General features: G+C 39.6%; 2 protein-coding genes across 5 annotated transcripts; both read right to left on the bottom strand.

Moving 5' to 3' along the window:
- On the bottom strand, positions 1-5,999 carry LOC126596694 (uncharacterized). Of its 4 annotated transcripts, none has more exons than XM_050263363.1 (9): positions 5,693-5,999; positions 4,456-5,225; positions 2,877-3,976; positions 2,378-2,621; positions 2,023-2,229; positions 1,524-1,697; positions 1,162-1,359; positions 778-891; positions 1-554 (listed from the first exon to the last, which is right to left on the bottom strand). In XM_050263363.1, the coding sequence occupies exons 2-9, from the start codon at positions 5,143-5,145 to the stop codon at positions 225-227; spliced, it is 3,057 nt and encodes a 1,018-aa protein (XP_050119320.1). In that variant the 5' UTR covers positions 5,146-5,225; positions 5,693-5,999; the 3' UTR covers positions 1-224. The 4 variants fall into 4 exon arrangements, with proteins under 4 accessions (XP_050119320.1, XP_050119319.1, XP_050119321.1 ...); XM_050263362.1 differs by having other exon boundaries at positions 5,809-5,999; XM_050263364.1 differs by having other exon boundaries at positions 4,456-5,222; positions 5,809-5,999.
- Positions 6,000-6,897: 898 nt separating this feature from the next.
- On the bottom strand, positions 6,898-10,019 carry LOC126596484 (NADH dehydrogenase [ubiquinone] flavoprotein 1, mitochondrial). Its single transcript, XM_050263083.1, has 3 exons — positions 9,861-10,019; positions 7,532-9,002; positions 6,898-7,156 (listed from the first exon to the last, which is right to left on the bottom strand). The coding sequence occupies exons 1-2, from the start codon at positions 9,861-9,863 to the stop codon at positions 7,545-7,547; spliced, it is 1,461 nt and encodes a 486-aa protein (XP_050119040.1). The 5' UTR covers positions 9,864-10,019; the 3' UTR covers positions 6,898-7,156; positions 7,532-7,544.
- Positions 10,020-12,861: the final 2,842 nt, after the last annotated feature.

Raw genomic sequence — 12,861 nt, 5'->3', positions numbered from 1 at the left:
TTATGCTTAGGTATATCATTATTCAAAAAAATAGTAGGCTTCCATGAAAGCCTACAGATTACAGCCGCTAACCCGATAGCCACTGCTCTGGAACAAACTGTTCCAACATTCATATGGTTGTACCGTTGTATAAATACTCATCTATGTACAAGCGTGAAGTAAAGAGAGCCCCCCAAATTGAACAACCTTCCCGAGTATATCAGATACGTACATGAAAGGGAAGATCACTCGCTATCCTTCCAAACTTCACGGAGGAGTTGATACCTGACAGCTTTCCGACCACCCTTCCACTTCGGCGTTGAGGCTGCCAATGGACTGGGAGAAAACGGGGAATTGTCTATGATGATTGAAGTCATCGGTGAATCCAACTCATCAAGCTCGTCATCACTTGTATACGATTTCTTAAGCACTGATGACCCACTCCTAGAGAAAGTTGGACTTCCCACATCTCCTATAATGCCTAGTAGTGAAGCAGCTGGAGGTGGTGAATACACGGTAGGATTTGCGTTGCATGGGAAACTTGCAGCTGACTCTGCTTCAGCTTCCGAGTCCTCCTAAATAAATAAAAAGTGAAAAAGATTAATGCAAAATTAAACCCTACAAAGATAAGGGTTTCCGCCCTGAATCCATGATTCTTGTTCAGAGGATAGCCAGTTAGAATAATAACCAATCAATTATATATAAACAGTCCTACACCATTCATACACGAATGCAGTTCAGTAAATAAGCTGAATAGTTATGTGCGGAGATATTAGAATTAGAGGCCCACTTAGTTACCTCATAATCAAGAGCCTCGAAAACTGCTTCGGGAATTGGGTCTGGGCAAAACTCATCTGGAACAAAATTGTAAAGAACCCTCTTTATCAATGATGCACCAAATGTAGGGCATACCTTCAGAAATCAATGAAACAGTGATTATTACAAAATGGCAGGGAGTTATTATAAACTAGGTGTTTTTTTTAGTACATTGATATTTTTACACTAAGGGGAGGGGGAGTTCGGCAAAACCACACAATGGGCAGCCTAATTTGGTATCGAATTCGCCGTCCACGAGATTCGAACCTAAGAGCTCTCACTTCCAAGTGGAGAGGAATACCACCAAACCTCTCACGGTGTTTTTTTTTATTAACTGTGGGGAATGGACACAAACCCAGTATTTACCTCTTTCCGGGTGGATTTATCTGCAAGCATATCCAATGGAAGCATCATGAGGTCACTCAAAGCATTAAGTAGACGGAAAGCTTTAAAGGATGTTTCGCACTCTTGTCCCTTGTGATCACTGAGTTCAGTATTATCATCAGGACCATCAGTATCATCGATGCCAAATAGATCAGTAAGCCATCTGGACCAGCTTCCAATCTGGGGTCATGAAGACAAGCACAATCCTTCCTTCAATGAAATGCAAGACTACTATTTCTTCACAAATAAAATACTTTCCTTTTCACCGGTAGTACAGAGTTGCAGCGGAAACCAAAAAACCAATATGTGACTAATAACCCACACAATGAAGTGTCCACACTCACCGCATTTTTTAGCTGTACACCAGCCCCAAAACTCAAATTTCCAGCTGGAATAGGGAGAACCTTAGAATCACTTATGGGGTCGGACACAGGATCTGTGGGCATCTCTTCAGCATTTTCACGAAGAATAGCATTGAACATAGCCACATCCAATCTATCCACTAATTGCTCCATTACCTGAAAAACCATAGATTAGCATTCTATAGGTCTGCATAAATTTTGAGGAAAGTACTAAAACCGTGCGATAGATCTTTAATTGACTTTGGAAGCATGATGCAGTAGTAAAAGCTCACTATAATGTAGTACTGGAATTCCACCAGGAGTTCAAAACATAAAATAAAACACTAAATATATTTTCATTTAAACATCGGTCGTGCAGCTCTAGCTACCTATAGCACTTGCACGAAGTTTTCAAATACACTCACGCACAATGTTCTATGATAACCTTTAGGAGTTTCCAGGTGAAGTGAAAAGCTCAACATACACTCATGCATAAACCTACCAAACGAGCCAGCAGAGGCAAGCAGCCACACTCATGTCCACCAGCTCTTGCAGGACAAAGCCTTTCACAGGCATCTTTGAAAGCCTTCTTCCACAGCTCCATAGAAAAGTTACCCTGCTCATGACTACCCAAACCATGCCTCCTTCCATTGGCTTTCCTTGAGCTTGAACCTTTTGCAGCTGCTGACTGCATATATGGAGTCATATTCTGAAGAGGGAAAAACAAGATACGATATCAGTAATGAATAGCAAGGACTTTCTTATCTAGGCTAAATGAGTAAATTCTTGTAGGTAGATGAAAAGAGATGATGACAATGCCAATAATGAAGAAAAAAATGAAAATAATATGGGTTTACCTGCCACCATACAGACTCAACAATTCGGGAGAAAATCCATCCTTCAAACTTTTCCAAAGCTGCCATAAATATCTGTGGATCTTCCCAATCATCGAAACTTTCAACAGTGCTATTGTTCTCTTCCTTGTGAGGAGGAAACCCATTCTTTGGTTTCAAAACCCCCTCAGCATTAATTTTATTGCAGGACAAGGTCTGGCTGATGATAGCTCTCAACACAATTGAATTTGACAACCAGAATGTCAACCTGTTCATTGGCAACAAAACAGTGGAGTGTGAAACTAAAAGATAAGTATCTTTGCATCCTGGAAGATTTATAGTACACAAAGTATCAACTGATTTCGACCATCAAAATAGTTAGGATCCGGGGACACACGTTTTGACACCTATTCAAAAAAAAAATATATATATATATTTTTTTTTTTTTATATTCATCTTGGACATCATTTCTTGGCCAGTAAATTATAATGGTGAGTTCTTTTCCATTTATTTAGCTTAGTACCTCGCAACATCATTTCCGCATGCTTTAGAAACCAAGATTAGTCCAGTGATAGCAGCTCTTGCTGCATTTGCCTTGTTAGCTCGCGAGCTTGTCTTGCAAGCATGAAAATAGAACCTAGAAAGTCGCCGAGCAGGAGCGTGAATCTTATTAGTGTGGCTCCCATGCTCAGCGGCAACAGAGTAAAGGCCAACCTCAACAGCAGCAGCTTCTCTCAGTTCTTCCTTGAGCAATTCAATTGTGGACTCCAAGTCAACTTTGCTATCGGAAAAGCTGACTATTTTTTGTTCACTTTCGCTTGTTGAGCTAATCCAACCGTGAACAGAAGCATCTTCAGGAGTTTCAGCTTCCTTTGACTTTTTGAGAAACTCATTATTGCTTGACTGTCTATTGTTCTGAGCTGATACTAAAGGTAACTGCACAGACTCTACATGCTTTAGTTCATTACTTTTAGCCTTACTTCCCTGCACTCCAACAACTTTCCTGCTGGGTGTAAAAGTTTCACTCCTTAACCTGACTTGCTTTCTGGTAGGATCTTGTGAAAATCTAGGATCTAATTTGTCATCAAAAGAATATTGATTCGCCATTAGGAGATGGCCATCCTCTCGAAGGGCTTGTGAATCTGCATTGCTTGCAAATGTGGAGTTTGTGTCCTCCTGAATAGACATACTCGAGGATGCACGTTCAGCAGCATGGGTACTGACAACATTTCCCGTGATAAGTTTTTGAGCATTTTCATACATACTGGCACTCCTGTTAGATGGAGTTACGTGAATTCTGTTGTCCTTAAAATTATGGTAACCAGATACCTGATGGCTATCTTGATAACCAAAGGATGAAGACGCTGAATGAACAGAGTGAGTGAGTGATTTTTTAAGGATTGGCATTGAACTCTCCTTTGAACTGTTAGGCAAGGAAGCAGGATCATTTGAAGAGTTCAGCAGAATGGAGGAAGAGCCTATTGATGACGGGGGAGATGAACTTCCATTTTGGTGTTTGAATGCTTTAGCCACTGGAGTTCCCCCTGTGCTTGCAGTTGCTGCCATTGACTGTACAGCAGGTTCCCCATAAGTCCTTTTACTGATTGTTGATTCTAGTCCATTCTGAAATTAATATATATGTGGCTGTTAAACAATCAGAAAATCCAGAAATGAATTGGCTCAGATAAAGAAAAGCAACCCATCAGATCAAACATTGTCAGGATAGTTACTGTCCACTATTTGATTGGTGCAGAAGCAACCGACAAACCAAAGTAAATTGGCAGGATGATTGCAAGTTTGCAACCATATTATTAGGTCGTTTTCTTTGGACATTTATATGCAAATGAGTATGACAATTATGATGCTGCAAGTACTTCAAGTCACACTAACTGGGTTCTCGGAATTTGTATTTGAAGGCCTTAATTTCAGCAACGCAGTTTGTTCATTAGACACCATGGATCTGAAACTAATTTAAATTCCCCAGACCTAATTCTGCTTGATAAATTAGTTGCAACTGGAGAAATCATATTTTGAAATAATAAGAGCAAGAAAGGAAAGAAATTGATCTAAAAGGTAGAAAATTTAAATACGGCTTCACATACCTTTTCACCGCTAGGTGATGAACTGACTGTTGTCTCAATAGCCGAGGAGTTTACAGTACGTGATGAACGCGAGGAAACATCATCATCGTCATCAGTAAAAGAGGCAATTTCATCATTGCCATCATTCGCAGACTCTGGAACAGATTCAGTTCCATCATTTTCCAGAGACACTTCTCTGGACAAGCTACTCTTCGGTGTCAAGCTGGAGCTAGATTTACCACATGGCTGAATAGTAACATAAAGAACCGGTTGAGCTGAACTCTTGAAACTTTTCTTCCAGTTCAGAGGAGTGCTCACATTTCGGGTTTCCACAATGATCCCATAGTCAGCAAGATTGATCACAGCTGACCCCAAGAGTTGACCTTTAACTCCCTTGTCCTTTCGAGGTTCATACAAGTAAAACTCTAAGTTGTTCTTCAGGTAAGAGTCGCGAACTGCACTTTTTCTTGATTTCTCCTTATATAAAGTGACTGGAAGCGTGAAAGACTCGCCGAATTCGATCTTCCCATCACCAACATTGTAAATACACGATCCAGAAACCTGATCACCATTTTCCCATTGAAGCAGGACAGATTGAACAGACTTCAAAGCCTGAGATGAGGGCCATGGCTTTAACTCCTGCACATGGATGAGATAATCAACCTCAACGGCCGCGCTCTTCCTGCTTTTTGCTCTGATCCCAAGAACCATTGTCACGAAACGCTCCCGGATAGCTTGTGATGGGTAGAACCAGTTACAAACTCACAATGCTTCTACATCCATAAAACCTCCTTACATATATACACACATCACAAAATCAGATACAAATAAAAGGGGTGTAAAATATATTCAAATTGTCAACCTTTTGAATGTAATTTAATACCAATAACCTAAGATGCAATGCACCCTCATGAACTTCAATAAACAATGAAGAAAATGCAAGAAAAAAACAATGGGCAGTTTAAGATTTGACCATGAAAAACAAAAAACGAGTACAAACGTGGAGAGGGGTTTAAATTTAATAAATTTTGGGTATCACCCACCCCACTCATTCAACTTATTTTTTATATTATTTAAAAAAAAATGGTGACAAATTCTCTGACCTCCCTCCGCGTTATATAAAAATGCGGAAGAACTTAGCAAAAACTGAAACGGACAAAAGGGGTGATGAGAACAGCAGCAGTGAATCAATCAACAATAAAACAAAACAAAAATCAAAACTTTTTGTATCCGAGCATCGATGCAGAGACCAACTTACTACTCCTACTAGATCCCAAAGCAGAGAAGACGAACAGAATTTAGAAACCATGCAACCAATGGAAACAAATTTGAAGGAAAAACTGGGAATTGCAGGACAGTTTGATGTAAGCTTACGGCGGGCGAATGGAGAGGAATGCAGAAGAAATGCGAGACTGCGTCTGGGTTCGGCTGTGTAGGTGTGTGGTTTTTCAGGTTGTACGTTGCGTCAGAAGGTGGAAAATTGAAAGGGGAGAGGCGTGCGAGAATACGGAAAGAGGAAGGAAAGGTCGTTGGAGAAAAAGGAACAATTGGAAAAGGATGGATGATAACCGCGTTGTTCGGAAAGGAACTGTCTCTCTCCGGAGTCCCTCTCACTCACCTCATCCACTCTGGGCTCATATGTCTGACCGACCGGCTTGAGCCCGCCAACGGGTTGCGTCATTCTATTGGGCCCTCCTGTGGTGAAGGCCGTTCGGATTTAGATCGAAAGTTAAAATTTTCGTCAACTCTCACTCAAACAACTTTCAGTAGTTAATTGTTAACACTTTAGACTAAGTTTATTTTTTAGTCTCACATGTGAAGGCTTACGAGTTAACAATTAACAAAGATTTGACGAAACTTTCAATTTTAAACTTAAATCTTAACAGACTTACTCTATAATTTTAAATCTTAATTTTTTTTACCATAAAAGACATCTTCTGACTCCCTCTCACCAGGAGGATTGTTTTGACTTTGGGGAAGCTCAAAGTTTCTTCTTTCCACGTGTCACTCTTCTAGAACCTACTACTTACCCCCTCTGAATTTTGCACACCTTGTTGAATTTAGTACAAGTCCTTTGGAAACTGTACAAACAAAAGGCATCCAACTTCACTAAAATGGAAGTTGATAAATATGCCTGGGATTGTTGCCAACACCTACTACAAACCATTAGATATATGGACTTAAGATGCATCGAGACCATTGACCAAAAAACAAAAAAGATGCATCGAGACCACACTAACAGGGACTTGTAAGTGATGGGTTGAAAATTCTTTGTTTCGTGTCTTCTTCGTAATGCTCATGCAGTGTATTTTCAATCCCCATGTCGAATATTTTATAGTGCAATTTCTTACTAATCTAGCATGCAAGCATAGAACCCTTGAAGTTTTCGTACCCGTAAATTTGAGGTTTCATGTTGTATTCATGAAGGCATATTTATCCATATCATTACATAAAGCCGGGAAGTGAAAAACAAAAATTTATTAACAAAATTCCAACTGTGTAAGGGAAAACAAAGATCTGGAAACACAACATAAATATCCTGCCCAGACGCATCAATAACGAGTCACAGTTTCTCTGGGACAACGATGTCATATAGTTGATATAGTTAAAAAATAAACAATAGCGGCCGGACCACCAGCTGCCTCCCGATTCACCTATCCTCCCAAAATCTGGGACACATAGTCCATTTTATTCCATGACTTCCGCTACTACAAGCATTAACCTACACGGCAGAAAAATCCTTATTAAACCAAGTGATAAATGTTTCAGTACCTAAGAATATACAGATGCGTTCACCAGCAGCTACCCCAAGAGCAAAACATTTACCACACAAACAGAAAAATTCGGCCATGACACTAAATATACTAAGATGAGAGTAACAGATTCATCAAGTTCGCTAAACACAGAAACAGGAATGCTAGTTAATCATCCACCTAGTTTTCCGAGTGTTCTTAACTTGATATTAAGGTCAACATTGCCAGTCAAGATCTCACACAATTCACCGTCTTAGTTTGAAGTTACTAATATTGTTTTTCTCCTTTTCTTATTTTTAGGAGTTGAATGAAGAAAAGAATACAGGATAGATACAAGAAGCAACCTGAGAGAAGCACTTAAGCAGCTGCCTCCAGCAATTCCTTCTCAGCACGCTCCCTGATCCTCCTCTCAAGCTCTGGCCTGAAATGCCTTATTAAACCTTGCACAGGCCAAGCAGCAGCATCACCCAAAGCACAGATTGTGTGCCCCTCAATCTGCTTGGTCACCTCCTGAAGCATGTCAATCTCTTCCAGCTTCGCATTCCCAACTTTCATTCTTTCCATGATCATCCAAAGCCATCCTGTCCCCTCCCTGCATGGTGTGCACTGCCCACAGCTCTCATGCTTGTAGAAGTAAGAAAGCCTTGCAATTGCATCGACAATGTCAGTCGATTTATCCATCACAATAACAGCTGCAGTTCCCAATCCTGACTGGACAGCTTTCAGTGCATCAAAATCCATCAATACATCATTACATATGTCCTTGGTAAGCAATGGAACGGATGAACCACCTGGAATTACTGCAAGTAAATTGTCCCATCCACCCCTCACACCTCCACAGTGCCTCTCTAATAACTCTTTCAAGGGTATGCTCATCTCCTCCTCAACGGTGCAAGGCTTGTTCACATGTCCTGAAATACAGAACAATTTTGTCCCTGAATTGTTCTTTCTCCCAAAACTGGCAAACCACTCTGGTCCACGCCTCAAAATGGTAGGAGAAACAGCCACCGTTTCCACATTTGTAACGGTGGTGGGGCAGCCATATAATCCTGCATTAGCAGGGAAGGGAGGCTTCAATCTTGGCTTACCCTGTTTCCCTTCAAGGCTCTCTAGAAGAGCTGTTTCTTCACCACAAATATAGGCCCCAGCACCAAAGTGGATATGAACATCAAAATCATAACCAGATCCACATGCATTTTTTCCCAGTAATCCAGCTGCATAGGCTTCATTTCTGGCCTTTACAAGGTTTAACCGTTCATTCACATATTCACCTCTTATATAGATGTAAGCAGCACTAGCCCTCATCCCAACACCAGCAATCAAGCAACCCTCTAAAAGTTTGTGTGGGTCATGGCGCATAATTTCCCTGTCCTTACAGGTTCCAGGTTCACTTTCATCAGCATTGACGACAAGATAGGATGGACGGCCATCAGATACTTTTGGCATAAAAGACCATTTGAGGCCAGATGGGAAACCAGCACCACCACGTCCACGGAGGCCAGACTTCTTCATTTCATTGACAATCCAATCAGCACCTTTAATAACTAGATCTTTTGTTCGGTACCAGTCACCTCGTTTCATGGCACCCTTGAGAAATGGGTCGTGCAACCCATATAAGTTGGTGAAAATTCGGTCTTCATCTTTCAAACCACCAAAATGGGTTTTTTCAGGAGGTGGAGGAGGTGGTGGAGGTTGAGGAGTAGTAGAGGGTGCTGCACCCTGAGTGCTAAATGATCTAAACCCTAGGCCCCACTTCGCACCATGATGACGAGCTAAAGCTGCTCTCTGCAGAGAAAGTATACCCTTGATGGGTGCCTACGAATTAACAAAAATAAGTCAGATCAATTCATTTCTTCAAAGTGACCTATGCCTATAATATCTACTCTTCAGAGCTAACAAGAAACAAAATACAGTTGACATAAAACAACTTCTCGGAATGTGCATGAAAAATCCTACATAAAATAACATAACCGGAAGCATGATGTAACATTGGTGTTATAACAAAGCTGTGGCATATCCACTACATTCATTTCTTAAAGATTCTACATTCCACGAAGAAGGCAATATGGGCACACGCACTAGACGAATTACATGCGGTTTGCCCATTTCAATTCAGCATCTCTATAACTATCTTAAGTTTAGACCTGGAAGAGATTCTCACACAAAACTGAACCTAGGCCCTGAATTGAATTAATCTAAGAATCCTGCGGCAAATCCCCGCTATATCTCAAACCAGCTTTTAGCCGAACAAAAACGGTAATAATGGAGGTGATAAGTATATAGACTTAAAGGCTCCTAATCCATTTGAAACCTAAAGTCAAAACCATTCTCCAATCAAGCCTAATAAAAAGATGGTCTCAGCTAACGAGAGATGGAAAACGTATCGAAAACCTAACTAACCCATTCAAAATTCAATTTTCCATCGCTTTCCAGCTATTTTCCTCAATTTTCCCACCAAACAAACAGATACGAGACAGAGAAAATTAAGAAAAACCCATATCGGATCTACTAAAACCCAATATTTCATAACAAATTAACATATAAAACAATAACGGATTGACAAAAACACAAAAGCAAAGCTGAATCAGAGTGAAACCTAGGGCAGTGCACGATAAGCTCAACAAATTAAAATTCAGCTAGAAATGCGCGCAAATTGAGATGTCGGTTGCCTACCATGGCGGGTTACGGCGGACGAAGCTTGATGCGTCGCCGGATCAGGTAATCGACGAGAACGAGACTGGGAGACAAGGAGAGAGAATCCTCAGTTGGGAAATGAACGAGGGAGCTCCCGTTCGCGAAACCTGGTATGCTGCAGAGGGTAAAATGGACCTTCGATGATTTAAAGAGGCCGGTAGTGAACGGTCGAGATTAAGCGAGTATGTGTGATGAGGCTATATAACACGTAGATGCTATGCTGTTTCTATTTGGTCCATGGATCAACGGTTGTGATGTGGACCTAGTTTTACGTCCTTTTCATCCTGAAATTTTCAATTGGGTTGGGCTTTTAATTTTAGATGAATCATGGGTATATTCGTGGGCTTTGGGTTGAATCGGTTGGTTTTTAAAAAGAGTGTTATTATGTCCACTCGTTTTGATTTTTAAATTTTTGGCCAAATTTTTTTTGTGATCTATGTGGTGACACGACACTTTCAATGTGATCCTTGTAGTGAAAAAGCTATTAATTAAACATCCGTGGTGAACCCTATTAGCAATTGAGGTCCAAATCCAAAGTTCCGTTAGTCTTCCATTAAATAAAATCATGTGACTATCACATGTGGATCGGTTAAAATTAAGTTTATTTATTTTGGAAAATAAAAAGACAAAAATGATTGAATTAAAATAAAATTACAAATAAAAGAAACTTGTAAAGATAAAAAAAACCCAGTAGTTTTCGCATCTCATTTCAGGCTCTCAGCCACTAGTGGACCTCCTCCACCGTCACTAACCATCACCCCAATTTAATAGCACATGTATCTCAACCTATATAATGCAGGAAAATCACATAGGCACAAGAATAACTTAAAGAGTTCAATACAATGGGTGAAATGCAGTATATATGCATTCAGATGGGTGAATGGCATTGTAGAATTAAAGACAATGGGTGAAAGGCATAGTTAAAAGGTTCAATCTTCAGGTCCACCCTCCGCATATGAACTTCAAGAGTGTAAGAAACTTAAAGAATTAAAATTCAAATAAGATTAAGAAAAAAATTTGAAAGGTTGTGCACTGGCCGACTAGGGCCTGCATAAAACCACATTACCAATTAAAGACAAAACTGAAGGGCATTTATGCATTCAAACTGGTACAAATTGATACAAGAATGAAAATTCAAGTAAGACTAAGACTCTAACTCATGATCAAAGACATGTTGGCATTGAAAAAAAAAACCAATGGTATATTAGAAGTATTAAGATTTCCAAATGAAATTAAATTATACCTAAGAAATTAGGCGCGACTTCACCTTCACCTCTTCCCCTAGCCATTGACGTGGTTTTACATGTTTAGTTTCAATCTTCACGTTCAAGCTTTTTTTTTTTTTTTTTTTCCTGTAAAATCTAATTTCAATTAAACCCTAAATTATAATAGACGTCCATTGAATAAGATGTAATTTGGATTGAAATGACGAATTTGACCCATCATGTGACAGTCATGTGAGTTTATTTAACGGAAGACTAATGGAAATTTGGATTTGGACCTCAATTGCTAACAAGGTCCACCATGAGGGTTTAATTAAAAGGTTTTTCACCACGAGGGTTACATCGAAAGTGGACTGTCACCACAGGGATCATGAAAAAAAAATTGGCTTTAATTTTTTTTATTGTATTTCACAGTCTCAACGCGTATTTTTACGTGTAGTTTCATTTAAGCATAAGACGAGAATAACACGTATTGCGTGATGTGGAGCCACGTTCGCCATTGGGCTAAACACTTGGGTTAACTTGACTTCAATATCAACAAATAATTTGAGGTTCCACCATAAAACAAATTGACAATATAAAAAAATAATTCAGCTCTCTAAAAGCACATCCCAAATTCATTTATTCTCCTATGTGCAATTCACACTCTCATTGCCATAAACTATTGCACCATAACTGGATTTGTAGATTAATTTATCCGGCACAAGATAATCCATGTGTCCTAATTTTTGTGTAATGAACAAGAAAATAATTTACTTGTTCAAATAAGATACCATGTAAACTTGACATACATTGTTGTTTCATTTTATTTTTTTTTAATATAACTTAAAGTGTGCGATGCTGTGGTTGACAATTCCCGACCCCGATATTCCCCGAATACTCAGATAAGCATGTACTGGCCGACACCTGAGGGTGACGAAAGCCATTTATTGAATACAAGAGTAATGATTAGGAGGAAAATACACATGAATGATCATTAGAATCTAGAGGTAATAAACAAAGTTTAAGGAATGTCTAGAGTGCACAGAACACATTCTAAAACAATATCACAAAAGAAAAGATCATTACAAGATATCACACAAGTGAGTGATAGATTGCTACTGGTAGGGGAATGCCTCGTACGTCGTGTCGTAGTCCTCGTTTCTAAGACCTGAATGGGGCGCAAAACAAAGGTAAGTAGACCAAGTTCATATATACAATAATAATAAAACAGTTATTAAGATACTAACCCCCACAATTTATATACAGAAAACTACTAGCATAATAAGTGATAGTTTTACTGAAAACCCTAGCATGCCAAAAATATCTTAAAAGACATATCGTGGAACACAAAATATTAAACGTCTCATAGATCGTCTCATAGCGCGATGTACTACTAGTAAGATCACTGAATAAATATAACTCCCGGCCCTATACCAGCATTGTGGTCTCTGTGCCCGTAGCCAGAGATTACCAACTCCCGACCCAACGCCTGCTCCGTGTCCCTCAGCCCGTAACTAGGGATTATTTTTATTTCTCCCAGCCTATCAGCCAACACCAGATCCTCACCCCGGGCGGCATAGTGTCCACTAGGTACGCACAAATAGTTACGCCTCTCATAAATAACCATTTCATAGTATAAAGTCATCAATCGTCTATACTATAAAGAAAGGTTTCTAAAACATATTCTAGCATCCTATAGTTATCCATCAGATAGTCTACCAATTCATGGTTTTTATAGAAAACGAGAAGATAAACAACATATTTCATAAACATGC

Source organism: Malus sylvestris, chromosome 13 (genome assembly GCF_916048215.2).
Source record: "Malus sylvestris chromosome 13, drMalSylv7.2, whole genome shotgun sequence".
In the NCBI taxonomy this organism is placed as follows: Eukaryota; Viridiplantae; Streptophyta; class Magnoliopsida; order Rosales; family Rosaceae; genus Malus; species Malus sylvestris.
This window is presented reverse-complemented; position numbering and strand designations above follow the sequence as displayed.

What these genes read in the sequence shown, in the direction of transcription:
- LOC126596694 (XM_050263363.1), bottom strand. Translation starts at nt 5,145, where the DNA reads ATGGTTCTTGGGATCAGAGCAAAAAGCAGGAAGAGCGCGGCCGTTGAG. An exon ending in TGCGGAAATGATGTTGCGAG is followed by an intron (nt 2,622 to 2,876) that starts GTACTAAGCTAA and finishes GCCAATGAACAG; the next exon opens with GTTGACATTCTGGTTGTCAA. An exon ending in TCGAGGCTCTTGATTATGAG is followed by an intron (nt 555 to 777) that starts GTAACTAAGTGG and finishes TTATTTATTTAG; the next exon opens with GAGGACTCGGAAGCTGAAGC.